Source organism: Rousettus aegyptiacus, unplaced genomic scaffold (genome assembly GCF_014176215.1).
Source record: "Rousettus aegyptiacus isolate mRouAeg1 unplaced genomic scaffold, mRouAeg1.p scaffold_m13_p_13, whole genome shotgun sequence".
NCBI classification, from domain to species: domain Eukaryota; kingdom Metazoa; phylum Chordata; class Mammalia; order Chiroptera; family Pteropodidae; genus Rousettus; species Rousettus aegyptiacus.
Genome location: NW_023416288.1, coordinates 23,972,498 through 23,995,850, shown reverse-complemented (window position 1 = coordinate 23,995,850; position 23,353 = coordinate 23,972,498). Strand labels below are relative to the sequence as shown.

Below are 23,353 nucleotides of genomic sequence, written 5' to 3'. Positions count from 1 at the left end.
GGTTCTTACATCCTTACTCATGTGCATTGTATACATGCATGCGCATAATGTGATATAATTGGTTAACTTTCCCAGAAATTCTCAGCAGTGACATTCCTAACATTGCCATGGCTGTCCCCGGTTCCATTCATATCCAGTACTGATTTTTAAATGGCAGATTTATGTACTCAAACCCTGCCATATGTGGACTACAATCTGTCTGCACCACTAGATAACATGAAATTTTGCAGGAATAAATGATGGAAATGTTACCAACTTACCATGATTATTTACCGGATATTACAAATAATACTTACATTCCAGGCTTTGAAACATGTTACTTATGTATTAGCAAATTTAGTCTTTGGAGAGTACATGATTATTTTTACTCATATTGACTTTCAGCCTGTAGTTCCTGCTACACACTTAAAATGTAGCCGAATATATAATCAAATACACAGCCACCTCTCTTTAAATCGTAAAAACATTTTTTCCCCCTCATTTGTAGTTATGTATTTGATGGTGATACAAATGTCTGAACGTACAGAATAGAATTAAAGCTTTTGCTAATATGACCTGGGACCCCTTTTACTTCACAGTAAAAAGATTGCTTTTCTAATTTGAGAAAAAAAGTTTCTTTTTTTGTAAAATTATTCTATTTTTATAATCATCTTAGAAGTCTTCATTTAAAACATAAAATTTAGTTTACAAATAATGTTAACTACCTCATAATTTTTAGGATTTAATTTTATATGCTTAATTTTCATTATGTATCCTCCACCATCAGCTTTAGCTAAAAAATAATTGTCTCCTTTTACAGTTATAGAGACTTAGCTGTTTAGAATTGAAAGTCATTCTCCCCATTTCAAACCAATTCATCAAGATATTGAGTTATATGAGAATTTCTTGTCGTGCCCAGCTAATTCCTCCTTGAACCAAGCATACATTTGCATGTAATTTGGACCCTACATGGAGTTTATAATGAAAACAGGTATGAGTTTGGAAATCAGGAAACCCAAGTATTAGTCCTTACTCGTTCACTAAGACAGTGTGAGTCTTATTCATTACTTCCTCTTTCTGGGTCTCAATTTGTTTAAGGGGGAAAAGGGTAAAGAGGTTTGGACTAAATAATCTTCCAGGATTATTCTAATTTTCATATTATTCTAATTTTCATATTCTACAATCTTTGCACAGACAATACCAAGGGATCCAAGTGTGAAACAAAATTAGGTAAAGCAGATGAAAGCCATATTTTTATAGACTGCTACTGGAGGAAATCCGAGATATGACGAGAGCAGCACAAGTGTGAAAACAACTTCAGTTCCAAACTCTATTACTTAACAACTGCAGAACCCTGGTTCATTTATTTCTTCCCCTTGAGGCTGAGAACATAATGATCCTCACAGTGCTTTGCACATATTAAGTTTTTATTAAATGTTAAATCCTTTCCCCTTCCTTTTAGACCATAGTCCCAACGAGTATACACATAAGTCATAGTAGTCGTAAAAGCAACAATATCAACATGGGTCCTTTGTTTCTTGACACAAAGTCTGTCTAAAAACTGTTCCTTCTATGATTACTACTAATTTTTTCATTTCCAAATCTGAAAACTTCCATTCCTTCTTCATTCTGGTTCTTCGTTCTGGGTGACTGTTCTGTGGTAGCTAATTCTGTGACCTGTTCTCACTACAAAAGGAGTCTTCGGCTTCTTTGGTGCTACTTTCTCCTCCCCTTCTGATTGTTTCATTCTTGGTTTCCTATTACTGGTTCCTCTTCCTCATCCTGTACTTAAATAATGATTTCTAATCTTGGAATACTTGTCAGCAATCTTTTCTATTTTCAGGATATCCGAAAAGAGAAAGCCAATTGTGCATAACTATACTAAGAACTCCCCTAGCTTCCACAGGAAGATGATCTTTTTCTTTGTTGCCTTGGCAAATTAATTTTTTTTTCTTAGAGCCTATGTTTCTACAGTAATATGAAATGGGGAGAATCAAGAGTGTAGAAATATCTTTTTCTAATGACAAAAAGGCAAAATTTTCTTCTTTTGATGATCAGGGCTATTTTTAGAACTCTGCATGAATAACCTGTCAGATTCTTGCTGTTTTCATCTTTGTCATTATCTGGTCAGAGATTTAAAAAGTACCAACTTGTGCTATTTGTTAATGATTAAAATAACTGTGTAGTAAGGATTAGCATCAACCAGCAAAGACTGCAGATGCTACCCCCATCCTCTCCAATGCATCAGACTTTCTAATTTCAGTTATTCATTCAACTGTGATTGTGTTCAGAAGACTGTAGAACAAGCCATGAGTTCTGAGAAAAAAAGAATGTTCAAGCCAGGGAGCTTACATTTGGTTAGAGAAGTGAGATTGTAGGTAACATCACCCAACATGTATGAGTTAAAGACTAAAGCTGATCCATTGCAAAAGCAATAATTTGAAGCAAAAGATCTTAATAAAGACCTAGAGGATGAGCTTTACTTATACCAAAATATTAGAAAGAGTCAAAAGGAAAAAGGGAATACAAAATAAGATCAAGTCTATAAGCTAAGCATTTGACATAAGAAAAACAAAAACATTAAATGTGTTCACAAAAAAGTGGGTAGATGGAAGCTCAGAAGATGTGAGCTGGAGCCTGGGGTAATTTTGTAGAGTGCTATAAATGTCAGGATTAGTATTTTAGACCTTGTTCAATAAGTGGTAAGAGCAAGCACCTGATGAAAGCAGTGTTTTATCTGTCAGTGTATACAGAATAAATTAGACGCCAGCTAGTATGGTGTTGTAACAATGCAAGGATGAAATAATAGAGGCTCAAACTAGAACCACATTGGTGGGACTGGACAAAAATAAATGGATTTTCAGCATATAATAAAGGAAAATAATTTTAGGACTTAGTGGCAGACAATAGTAGCAGAAATAGAATAAACAGGACAAAGGTGATAATATGATTCTTTAACTCCAATATTTTTAGCTTGAGAATAATATTGCTGAAAATTCCTACATCTGAAAGTAGAGCTGATTTTAGAAAGTGTATTTTGTATATTGTGCATTAGAGGTGATGGTTGGGGAGCCAATTAGAAATATCCAAGTATGCACTTGAAATGTAAAACTGTAGCTATTGAGATAGCTTAAGACAGCAGACAAAAATTTGGGTAACTTTTTTATAAAGGAATTTAATAAAACCATAGGAGAAGCTAAGATCTCTAAAATACAATATATACTGTAGAAAAGAAGTTATTGTGTTTTGTCATTAATAGATTTTTTTCTCTAACTTGTTTGCATATGAAGACTCTTTTTAAACATTTCTTTTTAACCTAAAGAACTTAACTGGTATTAACTTTAAAGTACTATTTTCTTGCTCGTGGCAGAAATGACACCATATGAAGTAAAATAAAAGATAGCTAACTTTACCATTCTGTGATTCTAAAGGTAGAAATTTTATTGCATGGCTATTTTAAATTATTTGTCTAGACCAGTGGTCAGCAAACAATTGTCTGTGCACCAAATCCAACCTACAGCCTGGATTTTGTAATTATTTTATAAAAACATAGCCACACCCATTGCCTATGGCTGCTTTTATGACACAAGGTAAAGTTGAGTACCATCGGCCTGCTGTGTCCTCAGATTCCTTATTTGCAGATTCAACTAACTGCAATGTAAAATACCCCCCCCCCAAAAAAATGTTATGTCATTGCTGTTGGGTACTGTGTGGTTATACCTGCAATGATCGCATCTGTACTGAACATGTACACTTTTTTTTCTTATCATTATTCTCTGAACAATATAGCATTACAACTATTTACATAGCATTTACATTGTATAAGGTGTTATAAGTAATCTAGAGATGATTTAAAGTATATGGGAATATATGCATACATTATATGCAAATATTACACCATTTTATATAAGGGACTTGGGCATCTATGGATTTTGGTATTTGCAGAGAGTCCTTCAACCAGTCTCTGCAGATACCTAGGGATGACTGTAGTTGTTACAGAAACTATGTGGCTAAAAATACTTATTATCTAACCCCTTATAGAAAATGATTGCTGACCCCTGGCCTAAATTCTAAAGCCATGCTATAGTCACAATTTTTAATAGTACTGAATAGTGATTACCTTATTAGATTAGAAAATCCTAGAAGTTTATCGGGTCACCCTGGGGAAAAGTTTTCAAATTCAATTCATCAATAAAGGAAGTATTTTAGTATTATAAGAGCAGTGGATTTTAACTGTCACAGAAGAAAATAAATGCCTTTACAATGAAATTGCTGCATTCTTTGGGGAATTTAGGAATAAAATTTTGACTCTAAAAAGTTTAGTAGTAAGAAAAAATTACGAAGAGTTAAAGGTGAAACCAGATAATATATGAGATAAGGAAGACAAGGGACAGTGTCCTCATAATTTTCCTGTCTAGAAGATGATAAATCATACCCAAAAATTGGACATCAAAAGTTAATTTACTAAGTATGCATGGAGAGGAAAGAATATATGTGTCTCATAGAATATGCACCACTCGATAGACTGCTTACAAGGTCACCTATTATGATTCAGTTTTTCTCAAATGACTTGAGCCTTTCATATAAGTAAAAAAAAAAAAAAAAGTTACACAAAGTTCTCTTTTACCAGTTTACTAACCAGCCATTCTAGGTCATTCAGTCACCTGCACCTACTTACACCACCTATTAACAAAAAAGTAGCCATTATAGACAGACTTTCATTTTTACTATTAATAATTTTAATAGTATAAGAGTTCCAGTTGTAAAAATCATTTATGGTGAGGCATTTCAAAGGATTTGGAAAGCAATTATATTCCCAGAGTCTCTTTGACAAGTAACTCACTGTAACTGCTTACTATCTCAGTACTGACACCCACTGGAAAGCAAATTAACGAAACTCAGCCTCACCCAGAAAAGAATTCAAATAACATAGGTGTTAAGAATATCGCGAGATGCCACTTCAAGTAAGTGCAGTATCGCCCAAGTCTACATTCTACATATTTCAAAACTATGTGAAAGTGCTTTCTGAACTATTATTTTAGAAGGCAAAGTACTATAAAATTTTATATCAATCATTACCGGAATCGCTGACATTTTTGCTCGATTTTCTGTAAATTGGATTAGCTGATCTGCTACAAACAGGACATTTTCCTTAAGTTCATGGAGTATTTCTATAGAAACATTAGAAATATTTTGTTGAATAAATCCTTAAAACTCTGTGTTAATAGTTATATTAGTCTGCTTGTGCTGCTATAACAAAATAACTATAGACTGGGAGGCTTAAGCAATAGAAATTTGCTTCTCACAGTTCTGGAGGCCGGACAGACCAAGACCCAGGTGCAGGCCAGTTTGACTCCTGGTGAGATGTCTCTTCCTGGCTTGCTGTAACCTCACATGGTGAAGAGAAAGAACAAGCTCTCTGGTCTCTTCTTATAAGGGCAGTAATCCCGTCATGAAGACACCATCCTCATGAACTCATCTAAGCCTAATTACCTCTCAAAGGCTCCATCACCAAATATATCATGTTAGAGGGTAGGGCTTCAACATATGAATAGTGGTGGTTGAGATTGGGGAGACACAATTCAGTCCATGGTAATAATGATGTATCAGTGTCTTTAAGTAAAATTCCTATCCCAGTATACAGAACTATAAATTTCTTAATAATCCATCAGAAAGCTGTGAAAACAGGATAATACCAGTCCCTATAAGCCAATTTAAACTTTCTGGATATTATTCAGTAGAATTCATTCATAAAATAAAATAAAATAAAATAAATATTTATTGAATACATGTCATATGTTTCATATGGACTGCATGGTACTGGGCCAAGCCTGTGGAGAGAATAAAAGCATATAACAAATAGTTTCAGTTTATTTTTTATAGTAGAAAATATACTATAGGTATACATGATTTAGATTTCAAGCATATTAATAACATATTAGTAGCGTATATACACAATAATCACTAAATAATTGAAAAAGACAAAAAGTAGTGACCGTTGATAGGGCAAAGGTACAGAGAAAATGGCATTTAAATATAGGATGACTCAAGCAGAAAAGGCAGGAACTAAAATCTGTTTGAGGAACAATGCAATGACCAGTTTGCCTAGAGTGCCTTTGAGCAAATTAGAGACTAGGGGCCAGATTCTGGATCATTTGAATACCTCCAGAAGTATTCGAATACCAGAAGAAGGAGAAGGAGGAGGACAGAGAGGGAGAGGGGAATTTTTTCAATAGGAAATTAGGAGTAATGAAGTATCTCGGCAAGGCTTTGGATATTGACAATGGTATATTCCAGGAAATTTTATCTAATGGTGTAAGAATTAAAAAAGAAAGAAGAGAAAGATATTTTAAAATTTGAATCATTTTTGAATCATAGAAAAATTTTAGAGGGCCTTTGAAATAAGCATCTTTCCCTTATTATTGTCAATGAAAGAAATGCAAATAACGTGAAAATATGTCTACGTTGTATTTAATTTTTAAGTGAATAGACAGCTTATATTTGTTTCATACTATTTGAGTCACTTGTGTATAAACTTTTAATTAAAAGATAGAATAGTAACTTCTACTATCCTTTCTCTTTGCTTACATTCTTCAGTTCAAGTGGCATTTAGAAGTCTATATTATGGGTTGATCAGTGACTAATATCATTGAAAGCTAGAAATATAGCTGCAGCTAGTTACCATTACATTTTTATTAGAAAGTAAATCCATGGCTCAAAATAATGACAATTTTAGACAATTTATTTATTTTTTTCTTTATGACTGCCCCAAAGGGCAATGTCAATCACTACTAGTTAAAATGAGTATACTCATATATATTTATATATATGTATATATACCTATATATGTAAATATATATACATACATATGTATGTATATAGATAGATATATTATTCCAGTGTTTGTTACTTTCTGACATATTTATAGCAAGAGTATGAAACAAAAGTATCATAGATTAGATACTGAGATTTCATAAAAAATAATTTAAAATTTGCTCTTGCTTAATTTCTATGTTGACTTTCATGCCATCTCCTGCCAGGTGTACTTTCTGTAAATTAGAAAGAACTAGGAACTAGAGTTAATAATCCCAAGGGTCCACCCTACCTACCCTAATCCCCCCAGCCCCTCTGCATCCTTGCCTGCCAATGAACGTCCAGTATAATGTCGACCTGTCACTAAGATCTGACATCAGTCTCTTTATGTGGAAGCCAGCATGATTCAGATGTATTCACAAATCTAGACCACAAAAAAAAAAAAAAAAAAAAAAAAAAAAAGAACTTTGACAATCTGTTTTATATGGCAGGGACCCTCCTTGGCCCTGGAGTCCTCACCCTATATCACTTATTAGTTAATAAGTTTATAAAAAGAAAGTCTAGAAAGAAAAGAGAAAGTTATAATTCTCCCTCTACCAAAATTAAATCTAAATAAATTTGTAGAATGTGGGATATAAGTATTTAGCTATAATTTATGCTGTTATTTTTCGTGAGCAAATATGCTTGAATCTTAAATTGCTTATGTGAACTATATTGCTGTCCTTGGTATTACTCTTTTGCTTAAACTCTTAAATTGCTTATGTGAACTATATTGCTGTCCTTGGTATTACTCTTTTGCTTAAACTCTGGCTCACTTTGTCCTTTTTAAAAGATTACATTTTAGAGGCATTATGGGGTTTATGCCCAGAATATCTAGGCCAATTTATTTTAGTAACTCACAGTAATCTGTTAATTCTTAGAGATTTTCTTAGAAGAAAAATAACAGAAGTGGAAAATAAAGTAGAAAAAAAAGCAAAGGAGCTTGCTTTAATGAAATTTTGCCCAGACATGATTTTTATAATCTTCTTTTGGCTAACGTATTTATAAGTTACCACCCAATACATTTTGTATGCTTCATTTATATAAGCTATTATTTTAAATGCCTAAATTTTTTCCATTTTTAAATTGTTTCTACTAATTTCTTATGAATATTAGCATCCTACTTGATTTGGGGGTTTGGGTTTTGTTTTTATCTCTATCAGAGAGCCCTGTCATGAAGTGATTATTAGCATTTTTCTTTTTTAAGTAGCTCATAAAATCAGTTTAACGCTGTGATGTGTCTGTGACGATTCCTCTGATGCTCCATTTGTTATTATGCAGTTAGTTAACCCTCCCCAGACTGCAGTCAGGGACCCGGCTGACCTCAGTCTGAACTACTCCACGGGAGCTGATTTTATTTCCTAGTAAACCCTCCTACAAGGACTTTCATGTGTATTATGAACATCAGTGAGACTAGGGATCATGGGTAACTATGTAGGATCAATAAAAAAGAAAGGTACGTTTTTTTTCCCTTTCTGCCAGAGTTACATTCACAACTTTAATTAGGTAGTGTAATTTGGCAAACTTGTCAGTGAAAATCTCTTTTACGCAGAGAAAGATGAGGATCATTATATTCACCTAGTAAACAAGGCAGCCCTCTTGCATTATTTATAGGTTTGGTCTTCTAAGCACAGTTAGGTCTCTTGGTAACTAACTCCTGCTCACATTAAGCTTTTACTTCTTCATTTCTACATGATTCATTCTTACTATTGCCATTTTTTCGTGAGTATAGAAAAAAATCACTCTTCTAATCATTCAATGAGCTGAACATATTCTATCTCTAGTGCTACCCAGACACTTGCTGTGGAATAAACCATGTAATATCATTCGATTTAATAAATCGGGTCTCAGAGCTCCTTGAACTCTTTGTTACATATAATCCAACGGCTTTCACTGTACTTGGACATTGATTTTATTCCATTTCCTGTAATGAACTTCTGTGTGCACATTTTAGATCTAGTAATTCATTTCACTTTGATTATTCAAATGAATTGACAACATGGTCTTACATGCTGAAGGGTATTCCCATAGACCAGTAGAATTTCTTTCTTTGCATCCTGAATAATAAGGGAGCTTTATTCTTTTTTAACAACATGAGGGTGAGCAACTACATTCTGAATTTTATTAGATTTACTTCGCAGCTACATTGGTTTACTTCATAGCCTTCCATTTACATGCTCATATGTGCATAACACAGATATTCATGTCCTTTTAGCTCAAATCAATGTTATCTTCTCTCTCTCATTCCAGGAACCTTTATTATTCTTCTGTTTAAAACACAGCTCGAAATTCAGCTTACATCAAAACATTCTGTAATTGAGTCTAGTTATTAATTCTACTTATTCTACTTATTAATCTTTTCTACTTATTCTATTTGCTTATTCTAGTTATTAATCTTTTAAAATTTTAAATTTATGGGAAATTTCAAAGAAACACAAAAATAAAAAGAATAATATGAGTACTAGTATAATGTCCTCACTCCCTCAGCCTCAATAGTTAACATTACTGGACATCTGGCACTTGTCACACACTTAAAAAGATTTTGCTAGGATATTTTAAAGCAACTTCCAGAGAAGATATATACCATCCATAAATACTGAATTATTTTTTAAACATAATAATAGTATTACTGTAATAACAAAATTAACAATAAGTTTAATATCATCAAATATTCAAACCATGTTTAATTTTCCCCCTTTGTCTCAAGAATGTCTGTTTATAGTTTGTTCAAATCAGGGTTCATGAAATTCTCCACATTACATTTGGTTATAATAGTTCTTAAGTCATTTTGAATTTAAAAATTCTAGCTTCCTTTTTCAGAGCATTTATTTGTTGAAGAAATTGGCTTTCTGATTTATCTTTCAAATATTTCCTCAGTAATGATGGGCTGAGCTTCTCTGACTCAATTTACATCTAACTCACGAGTTAGTCACATAGATATTCCCCAGGCTTTTACTCTGCTGGAAGCAGCCTGGCCATGATACTTAAATAAAAATTGCTGTGCTTCATATAAATAAAATAAAATTATAAATAAAATTGGATATAATCAACAGAAAGTTAAATATGGAATTTTACAACAATTATTCTGACATTTGCTGACCTCCTGGTGAATTATTCATAGGGCAGAATGGTTTTGGCCCATCTTTCTAGCAAGACCTCAGCCCAAAGGAGAACTTACGTAATTGTTATACATAAGACATACATTCTCCACCTGCAAATACAGATACAATTGTCTGAGTATATGTTGCTTTTTGGTGTGCTAGGAAACCATGCTTAATAGGATAAATCTTTTCTGCAGTTAAAAGTCTGTTTTCAGTGTCTTAAAAATTATATTTTAAGATTTATAAAGTTAAGAGACCAGATGGTTTCCTTTCCAAGCATTTATATTTACCTCACCCCAATAGCAGGAAGCTCATTTCAGATTGCATTCCTGTGTTTGAATTGTTATATTTCCTCTAAGTCAGAATGGAAACAAGTTGAGATGTATGATAAATTTTCAATATATTGTACAAATGATTGTGTTGCTACTTGTTTGCATAACATCGCATGAGTAATTCATTCAAAGTACACTGTCTAAAATCTCAGATAAGGAGAGTGTAGTACTGAGTGGGTTTCTGGGAACAGATATGGGAATTTTACACATTTTTATTCCTTTTAGCTAGTTGAAGTACTAAAGACTTTATGTACTTCAGGTATATAAGAAAAAGGGCTTTAAATTTATGTAAATAAGATAAATCTGCACGAAATTAACTAATTTGTTTCTTTAGTTGTGTTGGTAGTAGTTTAACTTTACTTTGATTTTTTGGTATGGCTTGAAGTGATGGTAGTTGGAGCAGTTCTGAGATGTAGTTTGTGAGAGAGCACCTTGAAGAGAGAACCTTACTGAAGAACCTAAGACAATTCTATTTTGTTTCTCGAAAGATTTATATTCAAGACTCTGATTCAGAGAGCCGAATCAGATGAGCAGATGAAAGTAGCCTTATTTCAAAGAACTCAAATTTAGTTTTATAATTTTCTTTTATTTCTAACAGTGCAACTTTCTTCAAAGCCGAACATTCTTATTTGGTCAAATCTCTTATTTTTCGAATTTGTCATTCTCGCGGTTCCTACATATCCTGATTAGTAAAAAGTCTAATATCTTCTTTATCAATCCTTCCTCTTGAGCCTCCTTGGGGCAACTTTGCCCACAAAACCAGCAGAGTTTAGTAAGTTTAAAGCGTTTGAAGAATCAGCCCAACTTCCACATGGCAGGTATAAGGAGAACTGAAAATCACATCAGCTCATTAATGTATCACATGACGGGGATTCCCCCCTATACCAATTCACAGATAACATTCTTCCAAACTGTATGGATGCTCTTTTTTTGGTCCACTCCTTGTGCAAGTCCCCTTGAACACCAAGTTCAGAGCTCTCTTAGCTCATTCCCACATGCTCAGCCATTATTTTCCAAAGGGTACCACAGTGCCAGGGAGACTGATTAGCAAAGAACTTTCAGCCTTAGCCACAAGTCTCAGCCAGACCCCTCCATGAGCCTTGAATACTCAGGCCTCATAAATCTTAAACTTAAATGTGCATGAGAAACATCTGAACAGCTTGGAAAAAAACGCATATTCCATGACCCCACGCACAAAGTTCTTGTTTGGGAGCTCTGGAATGAATCCAAGAAGCTTCCACTTTTACAGCATTCCAGGTATTTCTGTTGCAAGTGGAGAATATATTATCTACTAGAACAGTGGTAGCAATCTACTGCGGCCTGTTCGAATCATCAGGGAAATTTAAAAAGATGCTAATGCCTAGAACTCGGCTCTCAATCAATGAAATCAGAATGTTTGAGTTCATCAAGGGCATGGACATTTTCCAAAAACTAATCCAAGTGATTGTAATCTGCAGCCTGATTTGAGAACCACCGTCTTAGACTAGTATGATAAATGCAGATCACCAGGCAGCTCCTCCCCCAACTGGTGAGAGTCTCTTTGGAACACTTAATGTTTTTTTCCTGTCACAGATCCTTCATAAAAGCCACTAATGTCCACTCTACCAGATTTTCATTATCCTTACAATTCAGGGACCCCTATGCTTTTCATACAAAATGTCCCTGCCAATGTTGTGCATACTAAATGAAGAGCTATGAAGTAGGTGAGCACTCACCTACATTTGCGCAATTATGTAACTTCCTATAGCAGTTGCAACAAATCATGTTCACCTAAACAGAGAAAGTCTTCCCTTGCTAGGATTGTTATGTCCTTATACACACTTCATCTCACAGCCCTACACTCCTAGGTGTTAAATTTTAATATACAGATTCAGAAAGTGTTGTCTAACCTGAGACCTTCTGTACCCTAACAGTAATTTGACATCAAAATAACAGGCTCCTCCACCTTAGTTTCATGATAGAATCCAATCATGAGCAGGGAGGGCAGAGATCAGCAGCAGTTTCAGCCTAGACCATAAACGTGACAAGGCCATATAAATCAATCTGACTAAGGCCATTTAAGCTAGTTCAATAAAGACTTAACTTTTAGGACCAAGGTATAAATATTTCATCTGCTTCTTCAATAAATTAAAGAATTATTTTTAAAACCAACAGAGTGGGGAATGGCAAAGGGAGAAAGAGGACTTTAAACATCATTTGCTCTTTTCCTTTAAGACCAATTTGCCTTAAAGCAAGTTTATATCTGAGTTCAATAAGCAATAAAACTATGACATGGTTTAAAGAATTTAGTAGAACAATAGCTTGGGGAAATAATATGTATGAATCAAAATTATTTGACTAATTTATAATAGTCTATATGTAATTGTGATGATTTCAATTATGATATATATTAAAGTTGATAAATATTTTGATTTTGATTTTTAAATTCATGGTTGATTTTTGTGAGGAACTTGTAGACAGAGGGGTGGGGGACTTTGGCACTGTCCCTTCTCATTAACCACTCAAAAGCCATCCCAATAAACTTCCAACTAAAAAAAAAAAACTATCCAAATACAGGTGTAAGACAGGTTCCATAAGCATCCCCTTTTCATCCAAACCTTCCCATCAATTTACTGTCAATAAGACCCTTTTATATAGGAATCCTACAGTGGCCACTGATATAAAAACAATTACTAAAGTTATGTGGTATCTCCTAGCACCTCTATGAATAGCCTGTGTTCAATATAACTATTATTACAACCCATGTATTTTTTATTTGTCTCTTAAATAATTCATTTCTAAATGTACCCCACATGTGACTTGACATTCTTAATAGCATCTAATAAAAGCTGCTAAATGCCAAGTGTGTGTGTGCACATGTGCATGCGTGTGCTTTTATGTCACAAAAGCCATGGAAGGTTATCTGTTATTTTTTTTAAAAAACCTACAGGATCAATTTAATGACTACTGTGATTATTAGAAATACTCCTGCATGATTTCTGCTGCAAATATTTAAAAGAGGATTCCTCAGACAGTGTAAGAAAATGTTAGCTTAATTCCTAAATTGTAGAGCAATTACAGACATTCAGATGTGTTATAAATAGTTTTATGCTTCTTCTCCTTTAGCCATTACTTGTCGAAAGCAAGATGGAGGACAGGCTGGCATCCATGATTGCCTCCAGTATGCAGGCCCTGTGCCAGCCCTTACCCAAGCCTGCCAGATCCCCTGCCAAGATGACTGTCAGTTTACCAGCTGGTCCAAGTTTTCTTCATGCAACGGAGACTGTGGTGCAGTTAGGACCAGAAAGCGCACTATTGTTGGTAAGAATAATTGGGGTGCCAAAGACAACACTTGTCAAGATAGAGAAACAGAAAAGTCAGACCAAGAGAGTTCTGACAGTGTATTTGGAAAATGCACAGATATTCTTTATTGTTGCTGTTCTGACACCTAAGATGTTGATTGGATTTGTATTTTAATGTAAATTGTCAGTGACAGACACATATACTTTAGTACAAAAAAAAAAAAAGTAGCCTTGAAAATCGAACTGTGTCTTCTTGTACAATCCATGGAAGATTATTTTTTGTTTTAAATATGTACTTTTGATGGATTGCCTACAGACTGCCAAGTGCTTGGAGAAAAGTTTTTTGAAAATAAAAAGATTACTACTTTATTTCCTTAACCCATTCTCACTGTCACAGCCTCAGGTTATTTTTTATATTCTTGAAGAAAAATGTGGCATTAATTTCGTATCTGCAAACTACATTTAAAAGGCAGTCACAGTGACAAAAAGCAGTAATATAATAAGCAAGAACAGGAGCCATCACGCTAAACTACACCCTGGTGTGCTCAAAAATATCATCAGTGGCAAAAGAAACCTAAAAATATTCAGAATTTAAAAGTTATAAATGAACCACTTGTCATAATGAAGACTTGAAAACTACAAAAGGCAGTTCATGAAAATTACAGAAAAATATATGTAAAACATATGTAACTAATGTGTAATATAGTTAAATAGTATGTAGTACATGACACAATAAATATTATATAAATATATGTGATCTCATTAAAATAATGATATATTATTTTTCAAGTACATATTACAGTTATACTTGAGGTTTTTCATTTTAAAAGGAGATTTATTTAGATTTATATATAAACCATTTCTGGTATTGTATTCTAATATTAAATATCTTCATTTTGAATATTATTTTCTACATTAATCAACCAAGTATGTAAAAATGATTATTCTTCAGAAATACTGAAAGATGATCCAAAATCATAATCAGAAAAGCAAATACAAAAATCTCATTTTCTGAATTGTAATCTTATACAGCTATACCATCTTTTTTGGAATTAATAAAAAAAGCTGTGCAGTTCAGTGTAGTGGCTCTCTCTATTTTATGTTTTTACACATTATAAAGGAGAGATTTATACAGCTACCTCAAACTTCCCATACGTGGAAGCACATCATGTAAGAGGATTTTAATCATTTTAAAGAGTATAAAATTTAGTACAACAGTTAGTGCTTTATGCAAAATAGACTGTTTTTAAATAGCATTTATTTATAGATTACTATTAAATATCGTTAAAATGAAGAAATGAAATTTATGAAAGGAGAAAACAAGGAAGCTTGAAATTAATAACCGTATTTTTCAATTTTAATTTCTCCACAGGAAAAAGTAAAAAGAAAGAAAAATGTAAAAATTCTCATTTATATCCCCTGATTGAGACTCAGTATTGTCCTTGTGATAAGTATAATGCACAGCCTGTGGGGAACTGGTCAGACTGCATTTTACCAGAGGGGAAAGCGGAAGTGTTGCTGGGAATGAAAGTACAAGGAGACATCAAGGAATGTGGTCAAGGATACCGTTACCAAGCAATGGCATGCTACGATCAAAATGGCAGGCTCGTGGAAACGTCCAGGTGTAACAGCCATGGTAATCCTTTTTTTTTTTTTCGGTGTTATATGTTGGCTATTTTGGGGGTGCAGGTAAAATGCACATGTCCGATAACAGAGGGAAATGTTCTAAATTGAACCTCATGGGCACCATCCTGTATGTATATCATTTATATGTAACAGGACATTCAATGACACATGTCTCAGTGTCCAGAAGACAGCATCTAAGTCCCAAAGTACGTGGTGGAGAAGCTCTACAGGTAAGAAAAAATAATGCCAGAAACCTTCTTTGGGATTGATCAACAGTCTGTTGCGTAAGCCCAACCATCCCCAGCAGGTCTGTGTACACGCAGGGATGGAGGAGAAGAGGGGATTTGAATGTAATTTGATAATTCAAGTTTTAAACTAGACAGGCTATTAATATCTAAACTGGCAAGATTTGCAATGTGCCCAAAATGTCATTAAGTGACAGGGAAGAAAGATTCCATAATTGGTGAACTTGCAAACTCCTGTTTATTTCTCATTGAGTAAACTGTACCCACTTTTGTTTTCTAAACCAAAAAGAAGAAAAAAAGAAGAATCTATAATACAGTGATAAGAATTGAATTGCCAAAAGTTTATGAAGAGTGATTATCTTTGACCAGTGTATGTAGTCAACTTCTTTATTCTGAGTCTTAATATAGTCAGCCTTAAATGATATTTCTCCATTATTCTTTTATTTTAATGCATCTGTCTTTTTATAATGGAATGAGGTAAGTTTATAGTAGATTGACCTAAATCATAAATGTTGCATATTTGCAAACACTGGATGATAATACTCGTTCATACCTTCTTAATAGAGATGGTCTAAGAAAGATGAGCTAAAATGCTAGGTAGATGTCAGGTACCCTCCAATCTTGCTGAAATAACTATTCTTTTAGAATAGTGTTCCTCTAGTTTTATTATATGATTCAGAAGGCAACATGAATAGGACCTTTTTCACTTTTATAAACCATAAAGATATCATTGTGACACATTTATTGGAATCTCTTAAGCCTGTCCCAACAAAGAAATTTCCAAAAACTTTATCCTGTTTTTTAGCTTATATCAGATTTCCTAGTCAATCAAATTCTAATAATGTAAGCCCCAAAATCTCCATGAAATTTAAGCTGTAGATATATTTTTTCAGTTTAAAATATATGTTTTGCTAAGTTTAAATTATTCCACACATTTAAAACAATAACTACAAAAGAAAAAAAAGTTTAGTGTTTATAATAGGTATACTTTGAAAAACATTTCTAAGAGTAACTGAGTATTTTATTAGCTATATCAAATAACATTGTTGCTATAAATTAGATACCAAGAAAAATGTAAATGTGTTTCTCATTCTGAGAGGATATGATAATGTATCAGATTATAATTAGTCATTAAAATGTAAAACTGCAGATTGATTTAAAAATGTATTTCTTTTGGAATGTAGCATATAAGTGCTCACATTTTAAATTGTTATGCTTGGTGAATCACCAAGGTGATCATTTGTTTTTACATAACCCCTGAGCTTTCAGAATGACTCTCATACATTCTCACTTTTACTCTGGTCTGTTAATTAGATGCATGAGCGCTTCAGTAAGCCACTTAACAGTCTATCTTATTTTTAGGAAAAACTTTAAAAATATCCTGTGACTCTCACAGAAATGTTGGTCACTTAAAAAAAAAAGTAAAAGAACAAAAATAATTTAAATTGGCCAAAGGCAGTAGACTTCCTAACTTAGCATTGTCAATTCGAAGCATGAAGAAAGCAGTACTGTATTCTGGAAGAAGATTACCTATAGAAAAAAGATGGGCCTATAATGGCATTAAACTCCATGGGGATTGTGAATGATCTAAGGTTCTTAACTAAGTGAACTGTTCCAATTTAGTTTTTCTCATTTGTCCAACATTGTTTCTTTCTCATTAAATCTAATCTATGATGGATGTCCAGTAGAATAGTGTTTACTAACATATTTACTCAAAGTAAAGTCTGAAGAAATTGAATCTCTAATGCCTGATTCCTTTGGAAATTACTTTTTTAAATATGTGTTCTGTCCAGGTGGTTTCAGTGGACTGCTATAACTTTGGCACTCTATCCTAGCCATGCTCTAAATTGCTGTTTCTATGACCACTGCCTTCTCTAGGCCAAATCAGCTTTGCAGATGGATGGTAGAAATGGGATTTTAAAGTGACTTTCAAGAAAAAAATCTCTTCCTACTTTTCGTTTAAATATAGAATTGACCCCCACATGTATGCAAGGCAAAGCCACTAATCCCCTATTCAATAATGGCCTTAGGACATTTCTGTTTAATTTGTGTTGTCCATCTCTAGTACATATTATCAGTTATCATACTGACAAAGCAATTTGACTTTCACCAGCTTATATTATTTTTGACCATTTCCCATGTGGTCACCAATATTTTAATGTCTTAAACTTGAGATGCAATTCTATTATGTCTGGAATTCCACATAATAGTAGACTCTGCTGAAAAGTGATACATACCTATGCTCCCCAAATCAGATCTTAAAGTATACATTGGGAGCCACATAAATGTTCATCCATCCTTATACATAGTATTAAATATAGTTTCTGCACAAATGTTGATATATAAATACACTTTTGACATTTATCCTAAAAAACTAATACAAACTATATACATTTACTTTTGGTATGAAATCTTGTATGGTGTCACTATAGCAACTGAGTTTAAATCACTCAAAAACATTTTCTACTCACTGCTAAATCCTCTAAGATCTTAATTGATTGGTTCACTAGAAATTTATTGAGTGCTTAAACATATAGTACTAGTAGGTACTTCTTAGGGTGATCACTTTTAAAAACTTCCCAGAACAAGAGGTACAATTTCTGGAACTTTTTAAGTTATATTATTTACTTTAACTTTGATATTTTGAAGAATCTTAAGTGTAACCTAGCTTATGCAAAGTGCATATATACAAAATTTCCATTTAAATGTGTTAGAATTTTATCATGCTGCCCCTCAACCCTACCCTGCTCTCCTAAAACCACTTATCCTGCTCTACTTTTTGTATTTCTAAAGTATGCTTCACTCTATAACATATCATATAATTTACTTATATATCATTTTAATTTTTTGTTTTATATCCTGTACATGATGAATGTAGATTGATGAGGGTATCCTGGGCTATTTTATTCACTAATGTGTCTCAAGCACCTAGAACAGTAGATGCTCAATAAATATTTGTAGAATGAATGAATGAGTAAAGAGCTGGAGAAAATTATTGTAGTTGTATTTGACCCACAATAAGGCTTGGATACTTTTTGTTTTGTCAAGTGTCCTTCCCGTTATGTCACATTTCTGGGAGATAATCAAACAGATTGTTGAGAACAACTAAGATCTTTGTAATAAGAGTATACATGCCCCAAACTTCCTATATGATATTCCTCAAATATCTGTGCTCTCCCTGCCCTCTAAATGGGAGGAGAAATAATAGCCACATATCCACTCCACTGAATTAGTCTGGTAATATAAATATTGGCAACTCTCTTTATTGCCATTTAAAGCTTATTCAGAATTGCTGGACTTGCACAGTACTAAACTTGGACAACAGCTCTTGGTTTATATTAGTAATTGTGACAACTTGCATTTTCTCAACCTGTGTTTACACAACCTGTCTAAACCTGTTTCCCAACCTGTGTGTTAATTGAGAATGTGGGATGTTTATTTAACTCTCTTTGTTCCACACACCTTTGCTTGAAGAAATAAGGAACAGCATTTCTATTTGGTGTATCTTAAAGGGATACTTTGAAGGTGAATTGGATAAAGTGTAAAAATGCCAGATGCTCGTTTCGAGTGCTATGAGCTACGTAATTCCTTTCAAACAGTTCTCTTCTGACTTTACCCTCAGCAAATTTGTCTTTGTGATTCTCCTAGGCAAGTTAAGCCATAATGCACTATCAACAAATATTCTAAAATTGGACTAAATTATATTTGCGATGTTAATATCTGTTAACATCAAGTAAGCAGAAAAGCTTATCTGGTATCTTATGACATTTTTCCTGAGCCCACACTGTTTCATATGCATAGTTCTCCAATCGCCTGAAAGTAATATATTGCCGTTGATCTCTATTAAATACTTGGCAACATGGTCAGACCATAAGGAAATTCAAGAATCAGCTATTAGGTTAAGTTACTTGTGACCAAATGTTTTCCTAAAAGGCCAAATGACAGATATTTTAGGCTCTGCAGGACAGAAGGTCTCCGTCACAACTATCCCACTCTGCTGTTACAGCATGAAAACAGTCGTAGACAATATGTAAGTAAATGGCATACTGTGTTCTAATAAAACTTTATTTGCAAAAACAAGCTGCCATCTTAGGCTGTCACTTGCCAAGCTGAGATCTGAGCCCTTGCTACTCAAAATGTGGTCTACAGACTAGCAGCATAGACATCACAAGGAAACCATTGAAAATCAAAAATTCAGCCCACATTGCAGACCTGCTGTGTCAGAATCTGTATTACAAAAGGTTTCCCAGGGGGAGGGGATGTATTACACATTTAAAGTGTACTTCATTGCATCTTAAAATACTCAAAGGGTCTGGTAGGGATCATGAGCTTGAACCTTGGTGGGAAAGGCCTGTGAAGATTACTTCCTAGAGAACCACAGTCCGATGTTTTCTTGGGCAAAACAATCAATACCTCCCATAAGATATTTACTCGATTGCCAGTTGTGGGAAAGAGAACATTAGGAAATGTTTGAAATTTATAAGAATGGATCTTCATTAGATGAATGCTTATTTAGGTATGATTCTGAAAGCAGAATGAGCCTGTAGGACCTTCTGTGGAAAAAATATTAGCAATTTAATGATTGCCCTTGGGGAAGCCTTTTCAGTTCAGACAGAGAAATAAGAGAGGGCTCTAGATTTATTTACTGCTTGATAGGTAAACAGAATACCCTATTTTATTAAAGTGCTGTGCACATTTTGCTTTGTGCACATTTTGCTTTGTGCAGTCAATAATCACGGTCCAATGGCTCTAACATTATCAGGACCTCGTACTGCCGTTTGGACCTCATCCTGGCATTCGGACAGTTGTAACATTTTTGGGGGGGTCACATTACCCCTTTTAATTATTTTAACATGTCTTTTAACTGTAGTCGCTTTGAATAGTTCAGAGTAATTTGTCTAATGACTTTGGAATGTAAGATTAATTTTCCTTTAACATTAATTTTAAAATATTGTGATTTGTATTGATTCTGCCATATTTTCTTTCTTTGCCTACTATGTTTATGAATGATATTCTAGAGAACCTTCTGCACATTAATAAATGGGTTTAGCAGTTGCTTTTGGAAGCATCTGTGGAATGCAAAGTGTGCCCATTAATATTTGATATTTTGCAAAAACTCTTGCTGGCACCTAAAGTTGCTCTTATTGAGTTCGCTTTATAGTTGGTTTGCACAACAGCACTAATTATTAAAATAAAAAAGAAGCACTATACATTTTACAAGTGAAACAAAAGCCTTCTAATAAAATATTTTCCTGTTACGACTATAGCTTCCCCTAATATGGAAACTTTTAATATTATCGTTCAGTAGCCTAAGTGATCTACATCTTTATTTTGCCAGCCTCCCATAGTTGTGATGCAGATGATTTCAAAGCTGGTATTACGTTTAAATGACCACTCCTAGCTGCTGCAGGGAGCTGTGAATACCAGGTGCTGCCTTATCAGTCAGGGACTGTAGCACATATGCCACAGGTGAGGGATTGTTTTCTATTAGAATTCATGAGAACAATAAAAAAAATTGTCATCAGAACTTGAAAAAGTAATATATCCAGGGTGTTTTTGTGATATGAGTGCCCAATTTAATTTTTTAAAATTCATGTAGTATTCAATTTACAAATAGATTTTAGTTCAGGAGCTTGTACTTTTAAGACATTGCATGGAACTCAGGGTACAACTAATAAAAATAATTATGAATATGGGGAGAGTAGTTTCTAAGGATAACCTACATCCTTCGTGACCACTCAACCATAATATAACTGAAATGAATTACTTTCAATAATGGAATTCTATAGAAGATTATGAAAGTTTAATATTAGAGGTTAATTAGAAACAAAATTGAATGAGAAATTGTTCCTTATCGTAGTGGATGCTCGTACATGGGGAAGAGCATGTTTAATGATACCCAACAGAAAAGGCAACAAACAGAGTCTTACAAACAAGCTGAAATGGAGTGCTGATGCCTCCAAAAAGCTTTTTCAGTTGGTGGTATTTATTTAATGTCTGAGTCAATTCAGAGTTTAAATCTTTCATTTCATAGTACAAGTACAGCTCGTATTGCTTTTGCAGTTGTCATTCTCAATTGAGATCTTTTTTTCCTTTCAAATGTAAAAGAGAGGCAGGAGGTAAGGGACATACTTTACCTGAGGTAATACTTGCAGGTTTAAAGAGCCAGGAAAAGAAGGAAAGGCCTATTCTGGACCCTTAGGTACAAAAAAGGAAACCGTTGCCTAGGGTTGAATTTAAATAAGGCATGCATACCAGCATTATTCTGGGAACAGGCTCCCTGAAGGGACACTGTGGAGGTGATAAGAGAGAGAGTTTCCTTGAAAAATTTCCTGCAGCTACCATTCATGTGATGTGTGATGAAAAACCATCTACTCTCAGTATTCAGTTCTATGTGCTCCATGTCCCAGAGACCTCAATTCATCTATTACTTAATAATATGGTTTTGAAACTGGGCTCCACAGATACCCTCAAGCCCAGCTGTAAAACATAGCCTCCAATTTATCCCATACCCTTATCAGGCTTTCTTTTCAGCATATTAGGAAGAAAGTCTTCTACTTAAAATAAATTTAACTTCCTAGGATAATTTATTATTTACAACAACAACAACAAAAAAGAAATTTGATCTTTGTCTTCATCAGCAATTTCTGCTATTATATTTTACTCTTACATCCTTTCCATTGCCTTCTGACCTATTATTTCTTCTAATTCATTAAAGAAGTGATAATACTAATTTCAACAAAATAATTTGAGTGGTAATCTTCCTGATATCTGTTGTAATGTTATTGATATAACCATAGAGTTGTTCATTATTTATCTTGTGCTACAAGGTTTCATAATTCATAGAGATGGTAATGACCTGTAAGGATCTGCATATATATTCCTGTTATATTAGTAAAGCCCTGCAAATCCAAAGTAATTTTAAAGTTCTATATTCCATTAGTTGAATTTAGTCTCATTACTAAAATGTAGGTCTTTTTCTACTTCAAAGCATTATCATAATGGTCAGGTAGTGAACAAGGCTTACAGATAGGAATTTTTAAATAAATGCATGAAAAAGGTATTATATATTAGAATAAGTCATATCTGTAGACTTGAAAATAACCTAGCATTTTACATTTAAATTTTAGTCTATGGCCATGCCACTCTGAACAAGCCCAATCCCGTCTGATCTTGAAAGCTAAGCAGGGTTGGGCCTAGTTAGTACTTGGCTGAGAGACCACCTAGGAAGACCAGATGCTGTAGGCATAAAAAATAAAAAACAAAGGATTGTAAGAGGACAAATTCCTTGCAATCTGTGAGGTTAACCAAAGGTTGCCTCGCCTAAGGAATACATACATACATACATACATACATACATACATACATACGTACGTACGTACATACGTACGTACGTACATACATACATTTAAATTTTCAAGAAAAATGTGTGGACATTTTAAATTTAAATTTTAAAGAGAAATCTTTGGTTGTATTTATTCTGCATGTTTATCCCATTTCTTCATATTGCACAGAAGGTTAATTTATCCCTTGCAAGAAATTTAGTTAATTTGCATAAAAACAAAACTTTCTTCTCTCATGGTCTTTTTAAATAGCCATTTGGAAAAAAATTAAGAAATTTATCCACATTCTTTTTTCGCCATAAGTTTGACCTTTAAAGCTTTAAAACTTTAAAGTATAAAATAATTTAAGAAGGAACTTTCATAAGTTTGAGGGATTTTGTTTCTAATTTGGTTTTTTGCTTTTGCATGTTTTTCATATCTGAAAATGGGCATAAAGAGGCTTGCTTTTAAAAATATTAAAAGTCTATACAGCTCAAAACATGAATCCAATTTAAATGCATTATAATTATAGTCTATACGGAGATCTGTTTCTCACGTATTCAGTGAAATACTATAGGAAAAAGTAGTATAGGAATGCAGTATCTGAGTCATTTT

General features: G+C 33.6%; 1 protein-coding gene and 1 pseudogene across 4 annotated transcripts in view; both read left to right on the top strand.

The window, feature by feature from the left end:
* THSD7A (thrombospondin type 1 domain containing 7A) overlaps positions 1-23,353 on the top strand; it is a 603,286-nt gene that overhangs the window by 538,255 nt on the left and 41,678 nt on the right. For all 4 annotated transcript variants that reach the window (XM_016160722.2, XM_016160721.2, XM_016160720.2 and 1 more), the window contains 2 exons: positions 13,370-13,564; positions 14,918-15,181. In XM_016160722.2, the coding sequence (XP_016016208.2) occupies positions 13,370-13,564; positions 14,918-15,181 (459 nt within the window). The remainder of the gene's footprint in view (positions 1-13,369; positions 13,565-14,917; positions 15,182-23,353) is intronic.
* On the top strand, positions 22,546-22,664 carry LOC118611015 (annotated as a pseudogene).